Source organism: Heterodontus francisci, chromosome 4, assembly GCF_036365525.1.
Source record: "Heterodontus francisci isolate sHetFra1 chromosome 4, sHetFra1.hap1, whole genome shotgun sequence".
Taxonomy (NCBI): Eukaryota; Metazoa; Chordata; class Chondrichthyes; order Heterodontiformes; family Heterodontidae; genus Heterodontus; species Heterodontus francisci.
In genome coordinates this window covers 169,978,611-170,005,804 of record NC_090374.1, presented here as the reverse complement: position 1 = coordinate 170,005,804, position 27,194 = coordinate 169,978,611, and the positions used below count along the sequence as shown (strand labels likewise).

General features: G+C 40.9%; 1 protein-coding gene across 6 annotated transcripts in view; it reads left to right on the top strand.

The window, feature by feature from the left end:
- LOC137369376 (coiled-coil domain-containing protein 171-like) overlaps positions 1–27,194 on the top strand; it is a 285,974-nt gene that overhangs the window by 168,869 nt on the left and 89,911 nt on the right. For 5 of the 6 annotated variants that reach the window (XR_010974938.1, XM_068030508.1, XM_068030505.1 and 2 more), the window contains 3 exons: positions 8,804–9,030; positions 9,989–10,177; positions 11,926–12,117. Coding sequence is in view for 5 of the 6 variants with exons in the window: in XM_068030508.1 (XP_067886609.1) it covers positions 8,804–9,030; positions 9,989–10,177; positions 11,926–12,117 (608 nt within the window). In the remaining variant the exon portion in view is untranslated. The remainder of the gene's footprint in view (positions 1–8,803; positions 9,031–9,988; positions 10,178–11,925; positions 12,118–27,194) is intronic. The other variant, XM_068030507.1, reaches the window with a different exon arrangement.

Sequence of the window (27,194 nt, the reverse complement as noted above, 5' to 3'; positions counted from 1 at the left end):
GCACATTGGCAGGAAAGTGTTTTGCAGCTGGCAACAGGCTATGTTCTATATCTTTTACATGTTACTTTTGCCCAACTGCCTGATTCCACTGCTGCCCTAGGAACACTTTATCCTCCAGGGCCTGCAGAAGGAGGTCCTCTCTTAGCTACTACATTTGCCCACTACATGATAGTCCTGTCCACATCTTTCCCCTTTCCACCACAATGATGCCACTTCCAAGCTTCGTAAACAGTAATGCAACTATAATTTTAATCTCAAAACCTTCTGCATGTCCCCCTCCCATTTCTTCCCTTTATAAAAGAGGCCTGTTTGCAAAGCAAAGTTGCACATCACTACTTTCTTTGAGACCCAATTCATTACAAAACACCCCTATATTAATCAGGGGTTTAACTACTCTGCCTGTGGAAACTGACCAGTTAGAAGTAAGCAGTTGTGTTTCCTGCTTTTTGCCTGCCCCACAGCAAGTATAACCCAGTTGTTTTTGTCAGCAGCTGAGGGGCCTGACCAGCTCAGGGAAGAGCCTAATTAGTATATGGTACCAGAATCTGACAGTGTACACAGGACCGCAGTGGCATTTCAAATGTGTACTGAGGGTAGAAGCAGAGGCTGTATCTTGTTGAGGCCAGATGGAACAGGAGTATTTCTTTGCCCACCACACCCAAAGAAATTCTGGGCCCCTGCAGCCCTGGGCTTCCCCTATCCCAACCAAGAGATCCTATCAAGCACCACTTAGTCGAGTACCAACAGGCAGCTTTTAAGCTGTATGATCTTTGCCTGCTAGCAGTTCCCTGATGAGGACTTTCTGTACTTTGGACTTCGGTCTTAGACGGGCAAGGTTGAACAACCTGCCCCCTGATCTTGTGTGGAGGATTAATTTTTATAAAAATTTATTTTTATATTTTGTCACCCTTTTTGAATATGGACTCCACAACTTAGCCTATTTAAAGTGTACTGGCACCATCTTAGCACCCATTGAGCCCTTCATAATGGTTGTCAGTGCCTCATAAATCTTCAGTATTCCGAGATAAACTCCAGCAGTTCCTGTGGATTTATTTGAGAGTCTGTTGTAACTTATCTCGAGATTCTATATCATTTAAGTAATGCAAGGTTTAAAAATAAATGACTAGCCTTAAACATTCATAGCTTCTTTGAAACACTTGCAAAAAGAATCCATAGACCTCATTTAAATCGACAAAATTATTGCAAATCAGAGTGCTCAGTAACAGTTCAAATGCAGTCCACAAAAACAGGAGCAGATAACATCGGAGAGAACAAAGATATGCAGGTTGCTCGAGCTAGTACCATGTTGAGTATGCTTTCAGCAATCCCACATGGTCTCTAAAGGAATCAGCCCATATTTCAATCTCTAGTATCTTATTTACTGTGCAGTTTTAGAGGATGGTTCAGGACCAAATGCTACAGGTTTAAGTGTCATGAAATCCAATGTAACAATGCTTGCATATAACATCACACCTTGTTCAGTATCTTCTTCTTCTTCTTTGGCCTCCTTGTCTCGAGAGACAATGGGTAAGCGACTGGAGGTGGTCAGTGGTTTGTGAAGCAGCGCCTTCCGTGTTGTTTCAGTCGCTGTGAGGCAACTATGGAGTGACCTCTCCATGGCGCATGCCTGGGCAAATTTATGGAGGTTGAGAGTTGCCCAGTCGTCAAAACCCCCCTCTCGCTTGTTCAGTATAGGTGAGCAATATTATAACATAATGCTGCTTCCATGGGTTGCAATGCAGGGTTGACTGTATCTGGCTTTATAAGAACCTATAATGTATGCGTCAGGCAAACCCCCCACTGAGGCACACATTATTTCACCACATGAACATTAAAACTTAAAATTGCAATCCCCGACTGGAAAGCCATTTGAATAGTAACAGACAGTGTTGGAACAATGGGGATCCAGTCGTTGCTTCCCCAATACACAGAAGAAGTGGTCGGACCATGACTGACTGACTGTTGGAGGTTTTGAATTTGAACTTCCAACAAAGGATTTGAACTCAGAAAAGTTCCTGGCTCATGGTTTGAGAAGACCTCTCTCCTATCTGCTCTCATCTCATTTCTCACCAGCTTGGAATCCATTGAAAACATGTGAACCTCAAAGAGAGAAAAGTCTCCTACGTGAACAAGGTTTAAGAACAACACTGGGCCCTGACGAACAGCAAGACTACCTACAATCAAGTGAGCTCGATCGAAGCACAGTAAACAAGAAACTCTTCTGATATTGCATCAAAGCCCCCTCTATTATATTTTCCTCTCTTTTCTGTCCCTATTTGCATATGTATATCGCGTGTTGCTAGTGTGGGTGCATCGTACATCCGTAGGCGTCGACCGTATTCGAGTTTAAGTCTAAGTTTTAATAAATTTCACTTTTCTCCTTTAAACCTGAGAAAACCTGGTGTGTTGGTTTCTTTGCCTTTTAATTGGAAAGCTGTGAACAAGGATTCACAAAAGGGGGAGCTCAAAATGCAGTGTGTTTAAAAATAATACCCTGTTACAATAAGACCAGGTGAAGACAGTAACCGACCCCTAGACACCTTTCTCACCCTGTTGTAACAGAAATTTGGGTGCTAGCGTCCATAATTTTACCCACAAACAAGTGAAATTGGAAGTGGGAAGCTAAATTGTTCCCAATCAAAAAGAGCAAGGTTTTAATACAGGTTTTCTTGTGGTTGTATGTGATTGAAAACTAACATGTCTGCAACTGAAGCAAGTAGCTTTCCAAGCCAGGGTGAAGTAACTTGGGATAAGTTAAAAACACTGTCGATGGAGGAGCTGAGAAAAATGGCTGAGCAGTGTGGGATCACTATACGTGACAAGGTTAGGAAGTCTGAACTCCTAAGGCTAGTGGCTAACCATTTTTCCCTTGAATCTGAAGAAGCAGAAGCAGGGTTAGAAGCAGTCTTCGACAGGGCATTGTTAGCAAAGATACACTTGGAACAGAGGAAACTTGAATTAGAGGAAAAAGAGAGAGAGAGGCAGGAGAGGAAGAAAGACAGAGCCTTCCAAAAGGAACATGAAAAGAACGAAAGGCAGGAGAGAAAGCAAGAATATTCCGGAAAGAATGTGAAGAAAGAGAGTTGAGGCAGCTTCAGTTAACTAGGGGTTAACATAGCAACCCCAGTGAAGGCATTGCCAATATGGAGGAGAAGAATTCAGGACTGGGTACAAGATTGCTAAAACTCGCTCAGTTAATTCCAAAATTCAATGAGGAAGATGTATAGAACTGTTTTTCATGTCTTTTGAGAAACTGGCAAGGCAGCTAAAATGGCCAGCTGAGACCTGGTCCCTTTTAATACAAAGCAAACTAAATGGAAAAGCCCATGCGGTTTATTCCTTGTTGCCAGATAAGAGTTCATCAAGTTATGAACTGACCAAAAATGCTATCCTTGGGGCATATGAATTAGTACCCGAAGCCTATGCCCAAAGTTTAGAACCCTCAAAAAGCAAGCCAATCAAACTTATCTGAAGTTTGAAAGTAATAAGCAGCTGGGTTTTGACCATTGGCTGAGGGCTTTAAAAATACAACTCAGCTATGAGACTCTGAGAAGTAATTCTGTTAGAGCAATTTAAAAACTCTCTTGCATTCTCAATAAAGACCCATGTAGAGGAGCAGCAGGTTCAGTGAGCCTGGCAAGCAGCCGTTCTGGCCGATGCGTTTGCTTTAATTTATGTCAGTTTCCTGGGGGAGAACCTTTCCTAATCACCCCCACAAATCCGAAAAGGACAAAGGGTGGGAAAGTGATATCCACCCAGGCAGTCCAGGAAGAGAAAGGAAAGCAGGAGACACATGGGACCCTCCTCCAGCCAGAAAGGAAGGTGCTGTGAGCAAGAGTGAGACCCGGAAACCTGTGTGCTTCCATTGTAATAAAAGTTGACTGCTGGAAACTAAAGGGGAAACCGGTAGGGTTAATCTGGGCATACCCGCTCAGTGAAGACAGGGACCTGATGCAAAGCACAGCAGAACAAACTGTGGCTTTAACTACAGTAAGAGTGCAACCCAGGAAGATTAATATGGCCAGTGCAGGAAAAGTTAATAGGATTCCTGAAGGTTATCAAGGTTTTGTGTTTGAAGGGAAAGTAACCCCATATCCCTTGATTGGGGCAAGCAAGCACATAGTAATTCTCAGGGATACAGGGGTCACCAGATCCCTTTTACTGGGAAAGGGCCTGACCTTTCCCTCAGAGAGTACAGTGAACACCAAAATGGTGGTGAATGGTACTGGAAGGCAGTGTATGCCTGTACCTGTACACTGGGTGCACCTGGAGTGTGACCTAGTTTTGGGACTGGTGACTGTAGGGGTTGTCCCTAGTTTGCCTGTGGATGGGATTGACATGCTCCTAGGTAATGATCTGGCAGGTGTGAAGGTGGTAGCCCCCCAGTAGTGAGAGAAAGACCGCAGGAGGTCAGAAAGACAGGGCAGTGGCAGGAGACGGTTCTTTGCAGTTTCCCTAAATGTGTAGTGGATCAGGCCAAGATCAAACTTGCTCCCCCAGAGGAGACTGCGTTGGCACTGCAGGCAAATGACCATGAGGTCTGCCTGTCTGAGACTTTCTTTGGAAAGTTAGGAGTCCCGGGGAATTAATTAAATGGATTTTCCCTAGCTGAAGTTCAGTGATCCGACCCAGTATTGCAAGAGTTAGCACAGGCTACCCAGTCTGAAAGTGAAGCAGAGGGAGTCCCTGACTGCTACTATTTAAAGGATGAGGTACTGATGAGGAAATGGAGTTCTCACAGACCTGAGAACCAGGAGTGGACAGTAGTTCACCAGTTACTGGTGCCACAGAGGTACCGGGGAGAAATATTAAGGGCCCATGAGACTACAGTGGCTATACATGCCAGTATACGAAAGACCAAAGCCCGCATAAGACAGCAGTTTGACTGGCCAAAACTCCACAAGGATGTGGTGGAGTACCGCAGGAGTTGCCACATGTGCCAGGTTGAGGGGAAACCCCAACCTACAGTGAAACCTGCACCCCTAAGTCCTGTACCGGTGTTAGGAGGACCCTCCAGCAGAGGGCTGGTGAACTGTAAGGGATCCCCGCCGAGAACAAAAGGGGACAGGCAGGCATGCGGCTGGCAAAAGTTTAGAAAGAGAAGGAGGAAAAGTGACCAAGAGGGCAGGTTAAAGGAAGCCTGGGAAGAATCCCGGATGAAAACCCCTACTGTCTAGTCAACCAACCCCGAAAAATGTAAAAGGTTAGATCCCACATTCTTTATGTAAATGCAGACTCGAGATGCACCCCACCAGAGTTGCTAACGGCATTTACAGGAACCTGCAGAGCCAAGAGAGACTTGTAGGGGGCAGAGAAACTGTGATGGTGATGCCTCACCTGGTCGAAGTATCACTGGAGAGTGCAGTTAAGTCAGCACAAATACCTGCAGGTAAAAGTGTCCCAGAGAACAAAGGGGAGAGTAACAAAGACTGCTCCCCCACAGTCAGAGGAAAAGGGAAGCACCCATCCCCTGCAGCCAAAAGTCTTTGCATGACTCAGAGTTCAGGATAGACCCGTCCCCGATTAACTATCCTGAGAAGAAAAAGCAAAATTAAAGCAGCCCTGGCACCCAGAACAGACCATTTTTAATAAGCTTTAAGATTTGTGAATTAATGGAAATGAATGAGAGAAATGCATGGGTTTTTTTTCTGTATCTTCTATTTCTCTCAGACCCAGTAATGAAATGCACCGTTTACCTCAAATTGTATTTCATTCCCCTGGGTGTGGAGGTGTCAGGCAAACCCGCCACCTGCCAAGACTGAGGCACTCATTATTTCGCCACATGAACATTCAAACTTAAAATTGCATTCCCCTGACTGGAAAGACATTTGAATAGTAACAGACAGTGTTGGAACAATGGGGACCCGGTTGTTGCTTCCCCAAGAAGTGGTCAGACCAGTTTTGGTCACATGACTGACTGTTGGAGGTTTTGAATTTGAACTTCCAACAGAGGATTTGAACTCAGAAAAGTTCCTGGTTTGAGAAGACCTCTCTCCAGTCTGCTCTTATCTCGGTTCTCACCAGCTTTGGAATCCATTGAAAACATGTGAACCTCAAAGAGAGAAAAGTCTCCTACGTGAACAAGGTTTAAAAAGAACACTGGGCCCCGATAAACAGCAAGACTACCTACAATCAAGTGAGCTCGAAGCACAGTAAACAAGAAGCTCTTCTGATATTGCCTCAAACCCCTCTCTACTATATTTTCCTCTCTTTTCTGTCCCTATTTGCATATGTATATCGCGTGTGCATGCTAACGTGGTCGCATCGTATATCGGTAAGCGTCAACCGTATTCGAGTTTAAGTCTAAGTTTTACTAAATTTCACTTTTCTCCATTAAACCTGAGAAAACCTGGTGTGTTGGTTTCTTTGCCTTATAATTGGAAAGCTGTGAACAATGATTCACAAAAGGGGGAGCTCAAAACACAGTGTGTTTGAAAATAATACCCTGTTGGAATAAGACCCGGTGAAGACAGTAACAGACCCCTAGACACCTTTCTCACCTTGTCGTAACATATGCCACTTAGTGTTTACCCCTCTCTCTCTTCCCCCTTTTCCTGGAACCAGCATATATAAAATTCCAGAACAGGCAGAATGCAAATGGAGGCCTAAAAATGTATGGAGCAGCATGCAATCTACTGGCCAATTTAAGGTATCATGGGCCACATTATGTCTAGTCCTACAAGCTGCATTAAAATATTGTGGGAATCAAGAATGCACATAACAAGAATGCACAATATCTAAATCATAAAATTATATCCTGGTGTTTTAAAACTTGTCTATTTAGAGTTGAGAATAAATCTGACCAGGACTGAAGTATTGAAATTTGCTTCTGAAACATGTGAAGCAATGATATTTCAGCAAAATCAATTTAAATGATGCGATATGCTTTTTTCTGGAATGATGGTATCAGCAACATTTTTTGTGTCTTTTGGTGTAGTGTCCTTTAGTCTACTTTTACAATATTTGTGATCCTATGATTGTAAGAGTTCTGAAGGATCTGTTAAATTGTCGGAGTAGATTTTAGAAGAAAAGTATAGCTGGGTGCTGGGTTTTGGCAGTTGTTTCAGATGCACCTTTTTCCCTTGTGATGTAATAGTTTACTGTGCAAAAAATCTTGAATTGCAGCAGGACCTTCATCGTACAGCAATGCCCCCCAACTATTGTATTGAAATTGAAGTGCAGAGATAAAATAGATTGTGGGAATTGGGAAAATCTATTCTTGGGCAACAACTTTTTCCGGCAAAACTAACTGATGGTGCCGTTTCAATGTTGACTCACTTGTGACTAGAAAAAATTCAGTTCCAGTTCCAACTGTAGCGCAGTAACTGACCATTAGGTGGGAGCTAGTGTATCACAAATAGCTGGGTATTGCTTGGCTTCTATACCCTGCAGTGCTGGAAATCGTTATGTAGAGGGTGTTGGTGCATTTCATAAAATAGAAATCATGTTGTGCTTTTATATACTTGCAGCTAATAATCAGGTAGAGCAAAAATATTCATGCTTCCAAAATTCTGATCAAACTGTATTTTTTCATGGAATGCAATCCATAAAATTCGAGACAAGGGAGGAATATTTGAGCACCTTGGAACTCTAGGACTTGAAGCCACAACCAGTGCATCATGAGATCGCTGTCACAACATGATTTTTTGTGTTTTTTAAAATGAAAAACTATTTACATTTTTACATAATGCGGCTCGACATCCCTTTGATGAGTCGATTCAATATCTGCTGTACTGCTGTTGAGAAGTGTTGGCTTATCTCTAGTTTTGAAGCAACCTGGAAACACTATTTTTGAACCTTTTAGTAAAAACGTCCTGCTGTTTCCAATAATAGTTATATAATCGGAGCAAAATTATTCCTTTCAGTTACAAAAATGAACTTGTTTCGATCCCATTGTACTTTTTAAAAGTAACTAGCAATGATTTGCTATGGTGAACAGGTTGAACCATTTTTGTAATTGAAAGAATACACATTAATAGCTGAAATGATTTTGGTTATTTATTCAGTTTGCTCTGCAACCTTGCTGTCACAGTCACTGCAAGAAACAATCACACCTTGTTTTACCAACCCTATAATAGTGAATAATTAGTAAACTTGATGAGTTTGCTTCTTTAATTACTTGCTTTTGGCAAATAGTCTGGTGTTCATTTCAAGCCTCATATGTTGCAAGGCAGTCTTGCTCTGATATGATTGTCCTATATACCATGTTTCACAACCTGCTTTTTTTGACTTCATCAGTGCTATGGAATGTATAAACCTTAATTTAATTATGTCTGTATTTTAGTGTATAGATAGCAACAGATGGATTAGGATTTTCTGTGGAACACTTACTTGAAAAAAGGGGAAAACGACATTTAAATCTCAAAGCCGCTTGGAAATCCAGGGTATATGGGACATGCTAGCAAGTGATAATTTCATTTATCTACATAAAACACATTTATTAATTATAAACTTGACAAAACTAGCAGTGAGAAGAACATGTTTGTTGTACCGAGGCCATAAAACCATCATATGAGAAGGATAATTACCAAACTCCATTGGGGAAATAAGTAATTGTGCTCGTAGTAAAATTTTAATTGCCTTAGAATAAAAAGGTAAATTACGGCTTAACTCCAGATGTAAATATCATGATATCAGGGATTGTGAGGTTCGGTGGAGTTACACATTTCCATGTAAAATAGATTATTTGTCTATGTTTCCCCTAACTAGTTGATTGGACTGTCCAGATAAGCTTATTTAAATAAAATAATTAAATGAAAGAATAGTCATTTACAAGGCAATTTTTCTTCATTTCTTTATTTAGACCCAAATCACCTTATTTCAAGCCGTTCAGTGGAAAATGCAGCCAGGGGTTCCTTTTCAAAACTCATGGACAGATTGAATGTGGAGATGGAAAATGTTCCATTATGGTGTGACAGAAACTTTGGATATGGGCAGAAAAAATCATTAGTACAATTACTGGGCTGTGGACTGTGTAAAGCCAATGCCAAGGCAGGGAAAGAAGGACTACAGGTCACCATGCCCATAAAGGTAATGCTGATAATTGTCATTAATACATTTACCAATCTGACTATTTCTACGAACATTGTTAAGGCTGAAGTGTACAAACACACAAATTCTTTGCTGAAATAATGTACAGACATCAATTTTTTAAATATAAGAGAAATGCTTAAAAGAACCTGTGCACATTGCAGATTGTCACATGATATTATTTTGAGATTTTTGACATAAGTTTTTAGGATACTGGAATTTATTGAGACTTAAAACTGTTCAAATTAGTTTAATAGTTTCTTGATGGTACAGATAGTACTATGCTTTACTCATTCATAAAAAATCCTGTATAGCAGGAGGCAAATTGGCCTATCGTGTATGTGCCAGTGCTCGGTTCTCTGCACAGGCTATTTACTTTAATCCCATTTTCCTGTTATTGAATGATAGAAATGTTGAATTTGAAACTAGCTATGGATTAACACCATACATTTTGGCTCTAACCAAAAATGTAGATTTGCACCACAAAATGATAGAATACAATCTCAATGTGGTGGAACAGTTTTTAATTCTGAGTATAATAAAATCTAAGGTTTGCTTTAAAAAGTCATAAAATAGCAGTAAATGCTTGTATTACTATAGAACTTTTGATCGAAAGATCATACTAATCACTCTACTCTGCAGTCAAAATCCTGTACTACAAATGAAAACCTCTCTCCTGTAATATCCACTTCATTAGAGAATAAATGTTTTTTATTGTGTGAGGTCAACTAACAACAAAAGCATGATTATTGGTCAGGATTAAATGTAGATTCATCAGTGATTAAAAATCCAAAATAGCTTATAAGGACATTGCGGTTATTTGTTTCAGTTGTACAAGACTAACACATTCTAGTCAACTTCTGTTTCTTTTAGGTTTCTATTTATACAATTTTAATTGTGTAAGCTAATTTAATGAAAGTTGACATTTCTTAGGTTTTAACCTTTTGTTCTTTACCAGCAATGTGTGGAAGTATTGAAGAAACAGATCCTTGAGTTTACTCAGAGGCTGCACGCAGCAGAAGTCGAACGTCGCTCGTTGCGTATGGAGCTTACGCAACTCAAAAACTACACGAGTGAACTGAAAAGAGAAAGTGGGAACACACAGACCCTTGAACAGCAGCTGAATGACCTCAAGCAGTCTATGAAGGTGAATAGTTCTTCACTTTGTGTATTATTGGGCTTTTTTTTATCTCAAGGCTAAATAGAAACTATCTTGTTTCTGGGCATTTTTCCAGGGATTGCACTCCCTAAAAATTGTTTGCATTATGTAAAAGTGTCTTTTTGATGGTGTTAAGATCTTCATGCCACTTGTGCTAACTCACTCATTGGCATAAGCAAACAGACAGCTCTTTTGACTGGAAGAGTTTAACGTAAAGCCAAGAAAGAAATAGACTGGAATAGTTAACAATGATTTAATTAGAATGTCTCCTGAATGGCACAAATTTATTAGCTTTCTGTGCTGCTCTGATTTTTCAGTTTTATGAAGAGATTTTAGATTCTGTTAAATAATAAACAGAAGCTACATTTAGTGTCACTTAGTGAAGTCATAAAAAGTTACTATGTGCACTCATTAAAGCAGTTACGCAAAACTGCATATATTGTGACATTGTGCGTTGTACCTTGAAAACAATACAATTTTTTCTGAAATAGGGATTGCATTTGATCCAGCATAACAATTCTTTTGACATGTTTTCTCCTAGTTTCCTACCCATAAAAGTTACGATACTATGAATGTGGACAGTGTCAAAGCACACATTCATTGATGCTGATACCTTTAGTTTTGCTGGTTTCTGATTAGAATGATAGACCTTTAGGTTAGAGAACTGCATTTTAGGAGGGTGTAAACATAGTTGGAGAGCCCAATTGTTAAATGGGCTTTCTGACACCTAACAGATCAGTGGAGGAGGCTCCCTTTCGTAAAGAACTTCAGTGAACCAGTTGGGTTTTTATGAGAATTAGGCAGCTACGTGGCCAGTTTTACAAATACCATCTTTTTTAAATTTCCAGATTTTTAAAACTGAATTCAAATTTTCACAGTTGGACTTGATCTTGCCTTTTCTGGATTACTAGTCCTGTAACATAACCACTACGCTACTGTATCCGTTGTCAATATAAATTGCCATTTGCTGATGGCTTTCTGGAATTCTTGGTCTTGTTTAATAACATTATCTTTCTTTACATCTTACATAATCTGTATCTTGAAAATGATTAAGGACAAAATGGGATTCTGTCCTTGAAACCAGAAAATATAGTTTCCTGATGATGATTGTCAGTCTGGTCTGTTATGACCAAGAAGGCCCCAGGTTAGTTCCCTGGTTTGGCAAGTTGGCTGTGATTGCTGTAAAAATGCTATAATTAGTTTCTGAAGCCCTGGCCTAAGTTGGGGGTGCTCTTGATCACTATCCAGTGCCCCCTGCTGGAAAATGTCTGCCTGCGGATTTCAGGGGTGAACGTCGCTCTAATTCACCACGCCCCCCACTACCCCATCCCACAACTAGAATTGAATAATCTGTTAACATTCACTGTCCGGGATCAATTTGTTGAGGTATTAGATGGCAACTATTAACTAATAACCTCATTAATAGAGACAAAGTAAGAAGAATTTTTAAAAATCCTATCAGTAATTTTGTTCTACAAATGAAGAGCAGCATTAAAAATCAGACAGATTACCAGATGGACTGCAGCGGTTCGAGAAGACAGCTCACCAACACCTTCTCAAGTGCAATTTTGAATGGGCAACAAATGCTGGCTTTGCCAGCGACGCCCACATCCCATGACAGGAATAAAAACAATCATAATTTATCTGTGGTAATCATTTGTCACATGTCATTCAAATAGTTTTTGAAGATAGGTTAAAATTAGTGGATGCCTATTTCCATAAACTTATTCTTGTAGACCCAGAAGATGGTTCCATTTGAGAGGTTTGGGAGTATTTGCGAAGAACTGAATAATGCTTTGCTCAGAGAGCAGCAGGCCCAGCTGTTATTAAATGAACAAGCACATCAGATGCAGGAATTAGGCTTACAACTGGAGCTACATTCCAATGAAGAAGCAGAAAAGGATCAGACCCTATCTGAAGCTGTAAAGGTAAGCAGTTAACCACTTTCATACGGCAATCTTTGTCTTGTTTTCTCCTTAACTTTCTAGTCTACTTTGCTCCCTTTAATTACAGTCCATTGTAAATATAGCATGCCTATGTCCCTCATTGTAAATATAGAGGTGCCCATATTACTGAACTAATAACTTTTTCTATCCCAGGCTTTACAGTAACAAAGCACAAAAATTTTGAATTTCAAACTTTGAAAAAAAATTAGATAGTTTCAGGAAAAGAGTTAGTGTTTTGTGTTATTTTATTGTATAGAATATTGAATATGAACAAAGACAATTTATGAAAAATGGTGAAATCAGTAGGGATATAATCTTCAGGGGCAAAAAAGCTTAAAATGCAGGAAAAGGCAAGTGATGTGTGGGGCTTGTGCATTTAGTGGAAATGCTGAGAGGTGGGAAAGAGGCAAGATGGGATGAGGAGGTGATGCATATAAAGAGAAGTGTGAGAAAGGAGTGGTGAGAGGAGTTGGTAGTTGTGCAACTGGTAGTATGTGAGAAGTGATTGGTGTTACTATGTGGTATGGAGAGAGGAAAGGAAGAGATGAGTATGCTTGGAATGTAAGAGAGGTGTTGCAGTCTGCTCTTGTGATTGTATGCTGAAAGATGTGATGAAGGGAAGGGAATTGCTGAAGGGAGTGTCGGGAGTGTTGCAAGGTGGTGTTGTGAGAGATTATCGTCACAGCTTGTTGCTGCAAAACTGCAGGCCCTGAGGAAGACCGTTTATGCCAATGTCTATGTCTTCTGTTGCGTTCTAGGTGAGTGCTGTCAGAATTAGTCTCTCGTATAGCTAGCCACAATGGAATATTAAGGGATGTAAACATATCTGACTCGACCCCAATGAAGGATGGAGAGCTGTAGTTACCCTCACTGATCTTTTGAGGTCGTTGCACCTTACTGTATTGAGCACAGTTCCTGAGAGTGATGTTCTCGGCACTGAATCTTCCAACTACATCTGTGTAGACCAATTTCATTTCAGCCTTGGGGATGCTTTTGCGGCTTCTGGGGAACAGTTGTTCCCTCCTTTCTGTCACTGTTTCCACTAGAACCTCCAGGGAGGCGTCAGGAAAGCAGTCCTTTGGCTTATCTCGGCAGCTTATCTCGAATTTTTGGAGCTCTTCCAAAGGCGGGGAGGGGGGCTGAAAATAATGGTGCTGGGGAGCATGTCAATTTCAAGGCGCAAATCCGAGCGCTTGCAATAATTACCAGGGCATTGGGAGAGCGGGACAGGAATCCCAATGGAGGCCAATTACACTTGTTAAAAAGCTTGTTTAGAAATTGTTGAATGGGAGGGTGGCAGTGGTGGGGGGGGGTGGGTGCAATATTTATAGGGACAAATGGGTTTCAGAAGCTGAATTTCTGTACAGCTGAGGGGAGGCTGGTACGTATTGGGGACTCAGTCAAGGCTGTCCCAGGGCATCATCCTGGCCGCATATGGCAAAGGGAGACTTGGTAAGGGAATGCTTTTGGCGCTGCACAGGTGGCAGGGAGTGGGCACTCCGCTCGGGTTTTGTCTTGGGTCAGCAACCGCCCCCCAGCATCGCAGGGGCAGATGAGTAGGGAGCAAGGCGGCCAAGGACAATTGGGTTGCCACCTACCCAGAAGGAAGGCTTCAGCCAGCAAATGGGGCACAGCTGTCAGGTTTTGGGCCCAGTGTTGATGAGGGGCAACACCCTTCACAGGAAGGGCAGAACCCCAGGCATCAGGAGGGCACAGGAGAGGAACAAAGGACAGGAAAGGAACCAAGGCCAGACCCTCAACACAGGATTGACTACCAAAGACAGAGCTACTGGAGATGACAGAGAACCAGTGCCGCAGGAGAATGCAGCTGTCCAGGCATCTGTGCCCTCGTCACCAAAGACATCGCACCTTTTAACACTGGTCGCTATGCCCTGCCAGTGGCTGTCACAGTATCTGTGGCCTTGAACTTCTTCGCTTCTGGCTCCTTCCAAGGATCAGCTGCGAATCTTAGTGGCATCTCAAAAATGGCTGTACACCACTGAATCTCGCTGGGCAGCACATTCATTTAATGACAGACACAGCCTCACAGGGACAGAAAGCATTGGGTTTCGCCTCCATCGCTGGACTCCCCAGGTGCAGGGTATCATCATTTGCACCCATATACCATCACGTCACCCAGTAACTGGCTAGTGAGATCCATCAACAGGGAGGCTTCTACTTCCTCAGAGACTAACTGGTCTGTGAACACAATAACAGCTTCCTCCATGTGTGTGCTTGCTTTCCAGGATAGGAAACCTATCTCCATGGCAATTAAGGGTTCACCCCTGTGAAAATCTGAACTTTAAGCCGTTTCCCACTGGACGTGGGTTTCTGACCCGAAAACAAACCCAATTCCTGTGTGTTTGAGTTGTCCAATTAAAAATCCAAGTGGAATATGTAACTTCACTGTAAGAGGTACATCCTTCCTTTAATCTCAGAAATTGCATAGCCATGTGGGCTGACTTCTGGATTCGCGACACAATTGGGAGGGTAGCCCATCAATTATATTAAAATAGGGCCTAAAAGTTAATATTGCCTGGACCGCTTGCTAAAAATATAACTGGAGGGGGTGGGGTGGGGATTTCGCGCCCTCCCAATTTGTGCCCTGAGTTACTTTCGGGGCTTTAGCTTCTGAACCTTTTTCCCCACTTGCCAATGTTTCTAACTTTCCTCTTTCTCCTCCTCTCCAGAAAGTATTTATTTACTGCTAGGTTATGTTCATAGTGATGCTGGTCATGCTTCAGTGTTAAACCTAGCATTCAAAGGTGAATGTTGGCAGGCTTCTCACTGCATTGGAGCACTCTCCTGTCTTTGCCCAGTGTTCGCACATGCGCTTATCCAATATGGAACAGATCAGGGTAGGGTAGAGATCAGTGGCAGGATTTTCAAGGCAGGAACAGAGGCGGACAGGGCCCAGAACTATTGTTGCCGGCCGGCATGCTGGTTTCCTGAGCATGGTCCCAGCACTGGCCATTTTTGCCAAGCAGCGTTTGGGGTCGAAAGGCCCACCCACCCAACGAGTAGTTGACTAGGCTTATTAAGAGCCTTGTTAAACCCACTCAAAGGAGGCTGACTGGGATTTTCCAGCTGCCCTCCAATTTCTCACACTGGCAGGGGCCAGTTTAGGTGCCTGGAGGTGAGCACCTGGTGACAGGCTGGTGGCCCCAGCACTCCCTGGGTGCAAAAGCAGCCACATGACGCTCTGTAGAGGGGCTCTCCCACCCCCACAGTGGTGGCCTGGCTGCATGAAACATCTTTTAATGAAACATTAATAAGGTTGGTGAGAGGGCACCTCCATTGTCAAGCAGCCTGTCAGTTACTTACCATTCATTGCAGGCTGCTGCTTCTCTCAAACTGGAAGGCCTCTGATTGGCCATCCAGCTTCGTGATCCTGCCTGTTGCCCTTAATTGGACAGGGAGCCTGTCTCCATGCCAATTAAGGGGGTGTCTCTGTCAAAATCCCATTGAGTGACTGATTTCCCCTCTGGGTGAGTTTGGGACCCAGAAGCAGTCCCGACTTCTGTTTCCCATTCCGGTAGGGAAAATCTAGCCCCAGGACTGGAAACCCTGGCAGTTTTCTGCTTGTCTCACTCAGAAATAGTGCAGCCACTAGTAGCATTCCAGTTGATGTGCTGGTTCAGATTAGCTAACATAGACCAGAGATTGAACTTGAGACTTTCCTGGTCCATATGGCTCTGCTGCTTACTGAATAGATGTAGAGCAACTTGAAACTATTTCCTTTGGCTCTTAGAAGCAACAACTGAATGAATTGTTGTAACTCTGTCCTTCAGTGTACTTTTTTCAGGCCTTTTTCATTGAAAGTGCAATCAAAAGATTAGGCTTTGTAAATATTTTGTTTTATTTGATTAATTCATGGATTATCCTTTAAGATCTGTTTTGCTTAATGCTTTTTTCTGCCTGTAGATTGTTGCTTTTTAAGGTTTGCATTGGTTACTTGCAGTATCTGCAGAACCACACTTATTGAAAGCTGAAGGGTAGAAGAAGCGGAACATCCTACAGAGTACTGTGAAATGCAAAGATCGTCTTTTGAAGAAGAACTACATGGATTTGTTTTCTCTGGAGATGATCTTGAGATTTAACAGTGCGCTGTGACATATCCTCTTTGATTTTTCAGCAGCAAGCATTGTCATGTCACTGTTTTCTAGGGGTGGGCCTCCTGATCTTCCATATATAGGACAACTGTCTTTTTCTATAAAATCTAATCTATTTGTTGTTAAATACTTTTAGTTTATCAGGAGCAGAATTTTAGAGAAATGTTAAATGTATTTTTTCAATATCCTTCCCCAACCCCTCTCCCCTTCCATCAGTCCTCTCCCCCATTCCCTCCCTTTCCCACTTCCACCTTCCCCTCCCATTCCCTCACCCGCTCCACTAATCCTCCTGTCTTTCCCCTTCACTCCATCTCCTCTTCTCCCCCTCCCCTTTGCCCTTCCCTGCCTTCCTCCTTTACCCTCTCCCCTTCCCTCCTCCCTCCTCTACCTTTCCCTCCCCTCCCCCCTCCCCTCCCCTCCTCTCCTCCACCCCACCCCTCCTCCTCCTGCACTTCCCTCCTGCGCTCCACTTCCTTCCTGCTCTCCACTGCCCTGCTGCTCTCCTCCTCTTCTGCTCCCCTTCTCTTCCGCTCCCCTCCTCTCCGGCTCCCCCCTCCTCTCCGGCTCCCCCCTCCTCTCCCCTTGCCACCCTCCTGCTCTTGCCTTGCCCCCTCTTCTCCCGCTCCTCCCCTCCTTTCCTGCTCCCCTCCTGTCCACTCCTCCTGAAGATGTTGATTCACACTATAATTCCATAGTGCTGGCATCCTTCCATTACTTCACCCAAGTGTCTGTTCTTAATGTGTGCACTCAGACAGTGATTATCAGTAGTCTATTCAGTAGTTGATGGCACAGTTAAGCCCAAATTTGTCCTCAATTGGCAGCTACAAACCTGCACTTTCTAGGCGGGGCTGCTGGATAGTGAACAAAAAAAAAAGAACCTTGTCTGATTTCTCTCTGTACCCTGGGATACGAAGGCCAGCTGTGGTGCCCAACTACTGCCTGACTAATATTGATGAAGTGAGCAAAAATGTTCCTTGTCTGTCTGACTCCGTGGCCAAATCATTCAGTTTACTTAGCCGATAATGCTGTGGGATGTAGCCATGGCTTTGTCAACTATTTTAATGGCTAAAAAAAAATTATTTCTCACTTTTAACCCAAAACAGTAACAATAAAAGACTAAACATTGCCATTAACAATAATTTCAAGGTTCTGAAATGCATGTAGATTATTGGACAGTGTAGTAAGTACCAAGTTTACCAAATATTATACTAATTTACTAGGCATTCTATACTTTAGGTAATCCTGAATGGCAATCTAATAAAAGATTCTGAATTAACAGATGTATTTTGAAAGTATATGTTCCATTACGATGCACTTAATTTTTATTGCTTACCATTTCGAAAAGTCAGAATTTACAACAAGTTGGTGTGCAAGATGTCTGAAGATAGAGTTTCTGCAGGGTGCTCCTAATCTCTTGAAGTCTAGCAGAAGATCAGCAGAAACCCTGGGGAAATACATAAAAGGCCATTTACACCTAATGGCGTAGTTTTCACTTTGGGCACACTCAGCAATCTAGGCTCACTTTGCGCTCAAAATTGAATTTTTGTTCAAGTTTCTGCTTCAGATTCATTTGCAGTTGTGGGAACCTGGTGCCATTTTATTAATGCAGCTGGACAATGGGTTTTTCGCCAAAAATATGCATTTTTAATAAGGTTGTCTAGTCCATCGGCTGTGAGTAATCTGATTTGAAGTAACTGAAAGTAACTTTTAAAAAGCTATATGGAACCATTTACTAGTTTTGTTGGTGTACATTCTTCAGTTTGTTAGTATATTGAATATTTTTTTACTATTTAAAGGCTTTTAAAAGGTGCCTATTAGGTTTTTTGCACCTAAAAAAAAATGCTTGATTTTAAGAGCCTCCTCTTTGGCCTGCAAACAGACATAATTAGCGGAAACCCGTTATGGTGATTAATTCAACTGGGGGCACGGCCAGTTTTGTGGGCAGGGCTGCCTTCCAGCATGTTTTAAACTAAGGCAAATGATCATGGAAGCTTAATTTGTGTTGTATATAATTTCCACTTTGAAATTCCTTTTATTTTTCTTTATTCATTGATTTGGCCAATTTCGGGTGAATTGTGCTGAAAATGGCAGCGCAACCTAACGAGGACAATCTCTCGCGATAATCCTACATCTCTTTTTATGACAGTTATTGATCCAGTTATTTTCAAATGTATAAAACTGACGCAAAATGATTAACTTTTTTCCAAATGTCTGATAATTGATGACTATTTTCGGTCATTAAAACCTTAATGGTGTAATGCAGCCACCAGAATTTTACACCATAAGCATTTATATTTTTCACTATCTCATTTTGTACTGCAGCTGATGTAAAACATCACTGATGCAAGAAAGCTTCTGTTCATGCAGCCTTACTGCCAGCTTACTGTTCTTTTCATATCTGGTAGATGCTCAAGAGGATGTTGAACCAGCAGTAAAAGTGCATTATGAAAACAACATGAGTTGGAATGTTAGTTTCTGTAAATGTCTTATGTTCTAGCCCCATGCCAGAAACTTGGTTGAGACTGTCCAAACTCTTTTCACATTGCAGCCTTGCAGCAGAGGCAAAGACTTTTCATTTTGCCTTTGTGAGCAGGATTCCAACCCAGAATCCAGAAGTTGAAGAACAACGTGCTAAACCCCTGTGCTATCCAGCCTTCCATACCTAGACTTTCTGCATTAGATGCAATATGCTTCTTTGTCAAGATTGCAACTTTCACCCTGTCTCATTACTCTAACAATATACTTACGTGTAATCAAGTCATACATATAGGCAGTTACAATCTCTGATATGCCTTAGGGCTACTCATGTCAGTTTGGAAATTACTGTGTAACGGTTCAAAGCAAAACAAACCTGTACTCACTAATGTTTAGCATGATTTAAAAACAGATAAGCCATCTATTTAGACAGACCCATTTGCATTTTGATAAATCTACAGAAACATGATTAACGTTAGCCTGTCTTTGCCTGGAAGGAATGTTTTGGAACATTACTGAAGCTATGGTTCAGATGACCACATTTTTCAAAGTCAAAATTAAATTTTAAAATGTGAATGTGACATGGAGTTCCATATACAAATAAAATTTTCCACATCTTTTTCTTCACCTAATTGGGCCTGTTATGATGAATAACATTCTCTGTTGTGGTTGTTATATTGCAAATAAGGCAAAAATGTAACACTCTCAACTTACATGATTAGTTTACATAAAGTTTTTATAGTTCTTGGTGCAGCAGTTGTGCTATCTTGGATTAAGCTGTGATATTCCAATACTGCATGCAGTTCAGATAAGTGTGGCTATATTGACCTCTCTCAGACAGACAGTTACCAGGCAGTACATTTTTAGTTTAATTTCATCAGGGTTTAATTAGTATACAAATAAAACATTCCTTATCCTTTTCTCCACCTAATTGGCCTGTCTTTGCTAATGTGTGAAATGTGTGAAAGTGGGCTGTAATTAGGATGACCGTGTTCACCTTTTCTTTTCTAACTTACAATTGCCTGAAGGTCTCAGAGAACCTTAAAACAGTGCTTTGGATTATTGCTTTGCAATCAGTCTGGCTATCCCATAGGCTTTATCATGAGCAAAAGGGCTTTGGGTGCTGCAAGTTCCCACTGTATAGCAGGATCTTCATCCCTTTGCCCACTAAATGTTTATTGATTATCTCACTGTTCCACGCTCAGCTTCCAACAACTTAATATCAGGTGACAGTAGAGAGAGTTCTCTGAGTAATTAGAGTTGAGCATTGGGGGAACAATTAGGAGCAGAGTTATTAAACTTGATTTATCCTATTCTCTCCCGCACTGCTTGCTGGATATCAAGCCATCACATACTCGAGAAGGACCATGCTCTTGCTTGTTAGAAATTAGTGGGTATCCAACGACTTATCATTATTTTTGTATTATAGGAAGGTAGGCAGCAGCTTTCAGTTACAAGGTTAAAAATTTCAGAACCTTTAAGTTTGTCAAGGGGTTTAATTAGGCCACTAAAGCATATGATGTGGCTTAGTGAGTAGAGGAAGTCTTTAAGTGTTGCTGTCAGTTTTGCACAGGCATGTTATCAGTCACTATGAAAAGTTTTAGTGCACAATAACAACAGTCGGGGGGGAAGAAACTGTATATGATTAATGAACATGTTATGCAAATGTTACAGATATGCCATATGAAAGAGTTCAAAATGCCTTATCCATTTTGGGAAGAGGAGTTTAATGCTTTATAGTGCAATCCTAATAATTTAATCACTTTTTTTATCCTCCATGTACATTTGTATTGGTCCCACTGGGCAGTAGGAGGAATATTACAGGGACAATCTGACAGCGATTTTGGTCATTGTTGAATTGCTTTTAGACTGTTGACTCTCGAATTTTTTTTTCAAAGCCTGATGCATTTAACACCAATGCCAGGTGTGCTTCCAGTGTATTGGTACGAGTGTCCTTTCAGGTGTTCAGATCACATTTATATCCCCAGGATGGACAAACGTTACAGAGGCACAACTTCATAAGCAATATTCCAAGTATGAGCAAAATTATACAAGAAGTTTTCTGTATAACAAAATAACCTTCAGGAAACCAGGATATCTGTGTACCTCCAGTGGACTGAACTAATGAGGGCTGTGGTTTGTCAGGTACACAGGCTAAAAGTTATCCACCAAGAAATAACACAATTTTAATCTAACTAGTATGGGTTCAATGCTTTAGGGGTTCACTACTGAATTTTTTGGAATCCAAGTGGAACTTGCTACCAAGGGAATCCTGTTTTACAGATAACCTGGACTATATACTTCAGCAAAGTCAGAATGCTCTCTTATCCAGGGCCTCCTGGTTTCAAAGATAAAAAGAAATGCTGCAGAGCCATGAAGCTGGTTCCTCTGGTTGCAGATTGAGACTGAATTGGCTGTGTTGCTCAGACAAGCTGCAGGAATTTCTGACGTAGGACTGATGTCACACTAGTACACTGGAGTGCTCTTACGAAGTTGGGGATTTAGTTTAGTTTAGTTTAGAGATACAGCACTGAAACAGGCCCTTCGGCCCACCGAGTCTGTGCCGACCATCAACCACCTATTTATACTAATCCTACACTAATCCCATCTTCCTACCACATCCCCACCTGTCCCCCTATATTTCCCTACCACCTACCTATACTAGTGGCAATTTATAATGGCCAATTTACCTATCAACCTGCAAGTCTTTTGGCTTGTGGGAGGAAACCGGAGCACCCGGTGAAAACCCACGCAGACGCAGGGAGAACTTGCAAACTCCACACAGGCAGTACCCAGAATTGAACCCGGGTCGCTGGAGCTGTGAGGCTGCGGTGCTAACCACTGCGCCACTGTGCAATGGCAGACATTTGTGAGGCACATTGTTGGACCAAAGTAAAAGGAGCTTTACTTTGCATTTTGCTGCAATTGAGAGAGGCATGTTTTCAAAGTGATTTCTTAGCCCTGAGATATATCATTTTAATGAGTATAAAAATCCAATAAATGTAAAAGTGAAAAATTACCTGGAATGATTATCTTCACCCAAAAGTGTTGAAGCATAGAAATGTGAAGAGCCAATAAAAATTTATATATAAAAAAGGAACAATTCAAATTTAAATGCAAAAACACATGTCTGTTATGCAAAATAGTTAGTGATTAGCACCTTTGCCTGTGTTTGAATTCAGCTCAAGTGCTGCCCTTTGGTAGGTTATAGAAATATGATTGACTATTCACCATAATAGTTAGGCAGGAATTCAGAAATGCACTGCAGATTATCAGTTCAAGATATTTAATTAGTAAAGACAGATATTAGATTACTATATCTTCTAATCTGTAGAGGAAAGATGTGAAGGGACAGTTCGGAAAACCAGGATGTTGAAGTGGTTTGGGTAGAAATGAAAAATAATGAAGGCAAGAAGTCACTCGTGGGAGTGGTGTACAGGCCCCCTAACTAACCACACAGTAGGACAGAGTATAAAGGAAGAAATAATCGGAGCTTGTCAGAAGGGTACAGCGATGTGGGAGTTTAGTCTACATGTAGACTGAAAAAATCAGATGGGCAAAGGTAGCCTAGATGAGGAGTTCATAGAATGTTTTCGGGATAGTTTCTTAGAACAGCACTTTCTGGAGCCAACCAGAGAGCAGGCTGTACTAGACCTAGTATTGTGCAACGAGATAGGATTAACTGATGACCGCATAGTGAAGGTGCCCCTCGGTAGCAGCGATCATAATATTGAATTTTACGTTCAGTTTGAGGGAGAGAAGAGTGGGTCCAAGACTAGTATTTTAAACTTAAATAAGGGCAATTATGAAGGCATGAAAGTAGAGCTAGCTAAAGTGAACTGGCAAATTAGGTTACGGGATAGGTCAATAGAGATGCAATGGCAGACATTTAAGGGGATATTTCAGAATACACAGAATAGATACATTCCAACGAGAAAGAAAAATTCCAGTGGGAGGATCCACCATCCGCTGTCAACTAAACAAGTTAAAGATAGTATCAAACTTAAAGAAAAAGCATATAATTGCACAAAAAGAGTGGCAGGTCAAACGATTGGACAGCATATAAAGAACAGCAAAGGATGACTTAAGGATCGATAAGAAGGGGAAAAATTAGAGTGGAGAGAAAGCTAGCTAGAAATATAATGACATATGGTAAGAGTTTCTATAGATATTTAGAAAAGAGTTAACAAAGTGAGCATTGGTCCTGTAGAAAGTGAGTCTGGGGAATTAATAAGGGAAAATAAGGAGATGGCAGATGAATTGAACAGGTACTTAGCATCGGTCGTCACTGTGGAGGATACAAGTAACATCCCAGAAATAGCTGGAAATCAGGAAGTGGAAGGGAGGGAGGAACTCAATAAAATTACAATCACCAGGGAAGTGGTACTGAGCAAATTGTTGGAGCTACGGGCTGACAAGTCCCCGTGTCCTGATGGACTTTATCCTAGGTCATTTTCTGGTTGGCAAGATGTAATGAGTGGTGTGCCGTAGGGATCAATGCTGGGGCCTCAGCTTTTTACACATTATATAAATGACTTGGATGAAGGGACTGAAGGTATGGGTGCTAAAGTTGCTGATGACAATAAGATAGGTAGGAAAGGAGCTTGTGAAAAGGACATAAGGGGGCTACAAAGGTATATAGATAGGTTAAGTGAGTGGGAAAAGATCTGGCATGTGAGCAATTGACACTGCAACAGTAAATTGTACTAAACTTCATTTTAAAGGAATTCATGTACTGGAGCTCTATGCCTTTAATAAACACTAGGCCTGTTTATTTTTTGCTACTCATGTAGCACTCTCGCATGGAGTGTGGAAATAAGAGTAAGAAAGTAAAATTTCCTGCCTTCAGCAGTCTTATTTTTCTGAATGTAGTTTATCTTCTGTATTATACAGCATTATTTTCTTAACTGTTTCTAACTTTTAATTGGAGTCTGTCTTGACAAGTTCCCAAGTGAATGAGGGGAAATGTGGAGATTAAACTGTACTCTGAGAACTTGGAAGATCATATTAAAGATGAGTTTTTGTTTTAGTGATTAGACAATGAGTAGCTTTGGGATTTATCCAGAGAGGCAAATTACTCATCAATTTATTTTAAAGTAAATTTATAGTCATGTGGATTGGATGGAGTATTTACTGCTCAAGTATTCCTATGCCTGCTTTTCCTCAATATTTTCAAAATTGTTACTGGAGAGTAACATTTTCAACAAATGATGTTTCTGAAACTGGTTGAGTTGACTTCTGGTTTACAGGTACCATGAACAAATTAGATTATACACTTTATTTTGCAAATTTTGAAAGAATGAAGAATCATATTAAAATATCAGCTGCAAAATATTTTTAAAAGATAGCTGAGTTAAGGAAAAGTTGATCTCTTTAAAAATTACTAATTGGTATCCTGCAGCATTGCCTATTGATAAACAAAGGGTTTACTACTCAGCTGATGCAATTCCTATTGCTTCTGAGGAAGCTTAGACCATGGGTAGGTCTGACAGCTGTTCTTTTGGCATATGAATGCACTCCACATCACTGTTATTCCCAGTTGAGTCATTAATAAAGAATGCCAGACCCTGGCTCCCAACACCAATGATGAGCATACATTTGGCAATATCAGACCTTCCTTTCCCCCCACCCCCGACCACTGCACACTGGATGTAGCTGGAGCTCTATGGGGGAGCCACCATGCCCTTCCTGTGACCCCGACCCACAGCAGCAGCCAGTTATACAGCTTCATCAGCCTATCCCCTATGACAGTTGTGGCCATGTCCCCACTTGCACGCGCTAACATGCTCCATCATGTATCGCAACACATCCACTTCACAATTCTTATTTTAAAAACACACTGAACTTCCTGCCAGACAGCTTTAGAATTACCCATACATTTGGAATGAAGTTGAACACTAAAAGATTAAAGTGGCAGTGGATTTGAAAATTATATTGAAATATTTAGCGAATATACATCGAGAAAATACTTGAGGATAATGCTAACTAGCTATCTAATTATTGTAGCGTAAACAACATCTTAGAGAATGTTGAAAATTGTGTAGCAGAAATATTTGCTAACTTAAAAGGAGTAACACATTTTCTGGTATGATGAAGGAAATTTGTGGGACTCTGGTGCTCATTCACCTCCCCTGTGGAATTGAGTTCCTGTGTCCGTGTTTGGACCAAGTCTGTAGTGAGGTCTGAAGCCCAGTGGTCCTGTCAGAACCCAAACTTGGCATCAGTGAGTTGGTTATTGTGTAAATACCACTGTTGATGGATGACTCTTTTCACCATTGCACTGATGATTGGGAGTAGACTAATAGTGCGGCCATTTTGGAATTCTGCTATGGCCTAAAACACGATATGATTCTGATCAATCCAAATCTTCACAATGGAGTTTTACATGATATTGGTTTAACGTAATTATTTTTTACCTTTAGCACCTTCTTAGCCCATTGTTATATGTGTCTTAACTATTTACCCTGCTGTTTCAGGTGATTAGTTTGTTTTAGATCCCTTTGTTAGTCATTAATATGTTATAAATTCCCTACCTTGTGGACGTAGCTCTTGAGTGAAAAATTCTTTTGGCAATGGGCTAAACAGAGCTGATTAAAATTTGATTCCAATCCAACCAGCACTGCTTAAGAAAGATGCAAGCTAAGAACTCTGTAACTCTTGCTACTGCATTAAACATTTAAAGCAACATTTTGAACAATTTCACATTGAATTGCAGCATGATAAGTTGTAGTTTGTCACCTGTGATGTTTAACTGCACATTTTTCTGACTGACTGGCTAATGTTTCTGTGCCCTTGAATGGTTTCCTTTTCCATCTTGACGAACACTATTTGTAGCATTCTCTGTGGAATTGTAAGTGACATAAAGAAACTACTGTCTTGCCTCAGGACCAGCAGTATCTCTACACTGAAGGCTTGTAATGTTTTTGCAGCCTGCCAGTTTCCAACCTGCAAATAAATTGACTTCATGGGATAAGTTTTAGTCTTTACTGCCTGGGACCTAGGAGGAGGTCAAAGTAAGATCAGACAGGGATCATCACATGCAGGTAACAGGACCTGCTTGATTTCCTTCCATTGAAATTAAATTAAATAAAGAAAAATCAGATAGGTTCTATAACAGGTGTGTGTAATCTTCACTGTCCAATTTTCCTGTTGGTGCTTCACTCCAGTGATGCTTAATGCTTGGTGTTAACGACCAAAACCGAACCATAGATCTCAGAATGATGTTCTGTGTCGGTTTGATAATATGTGTGAAGAAAAGAATTCAGGCAACAAATTACTGATGGGGACCACAAAGGCATTTACAAATTTAAAATCCAGTTGCAATTGTTGGGCATACTTGAAGAGTGACAATACTGTGATGGAAACCTGATGCCTAGTTCTTTGGAGGCAAAAGTGCTTCAGGTGCATTTTTACTCACCCACAAAAGAAACATGATTTCTGATAACATGGATAACAATAAAAGGGAATCTGTTTTTACACAGTTCATAAAAATTACTGTAATTTTTTATGAAATTCCTTTTTTCCAGTTTATTTCTTGCATGTTTTCACAAATATTTAGTCACTTTTCAATGCTTCATTTTAGTCTGGTTATAGTAGACAGCTGAATACAGCTGACCCCTGATTTTTGCAAGCAATATTGAGGCAGCCCTCCTCATTTTTGAACAATATTGTTTAGGTTATAATGCAAGTTGATAAAATTCTGTACTGTATAAAAAATGTATTACAAACAGGATCTGGGATGATCCCAAAACTCCTCTAGTTTCCTGATTTTAAATATAGTAAAAATGCAGCAGTTAGGTCTCCTGGTGACATTTGTTCTGGAGGCAGTGTTTATATTTTTACCAGCTTATTTACTTTGTTATCTGCAAAAATAGTGGATAGAATTTAGTAGGACATTTAGAATTAAGGAATAATAGAAGAAGGACTTGAAATAAATGTACAAAAAGAAATAAATCAAGGTGCATTCCTTACTTGCCCCTCATGACATCCTGTTTCTCTCACTCTACTACTTGCACTTGCTTGCTAAATTATTTGTCTATATTATACAGCAGCTATTTGCTTTGGAGAGAAGGTTTATTGCATTGTATGTATGATTAGCTTCAGGGGGAAAAAATAGACAAACGGTACACTTGTGCCTTCACCATTTTAAAATTTGTGCATTTAACAAGTAAGCCAAACTGAAGCTGGATCCAAGCAGGTATAGGTTTTAATTCCACAATTAATTATTTACCGCTTTGGAATGAATTGCATTTACTGTTAGACTGCACTCTGTTTTTAATGGATGGTCTTCCCTTTCGTTGAGATTACAACCATGAGTTTGGTTAATGCAACAGTAATAATAGATTTGTTCATGCTCGCTATCACAACACTTTCTTGTACTTGTTTGACTGTCAAGTGAGAAAAACAGTGTCATGGAACCTGTGAGCATCAGGAATAAGCAGACTTTGATGTCCAGGTTTTGTAAGTTTTACT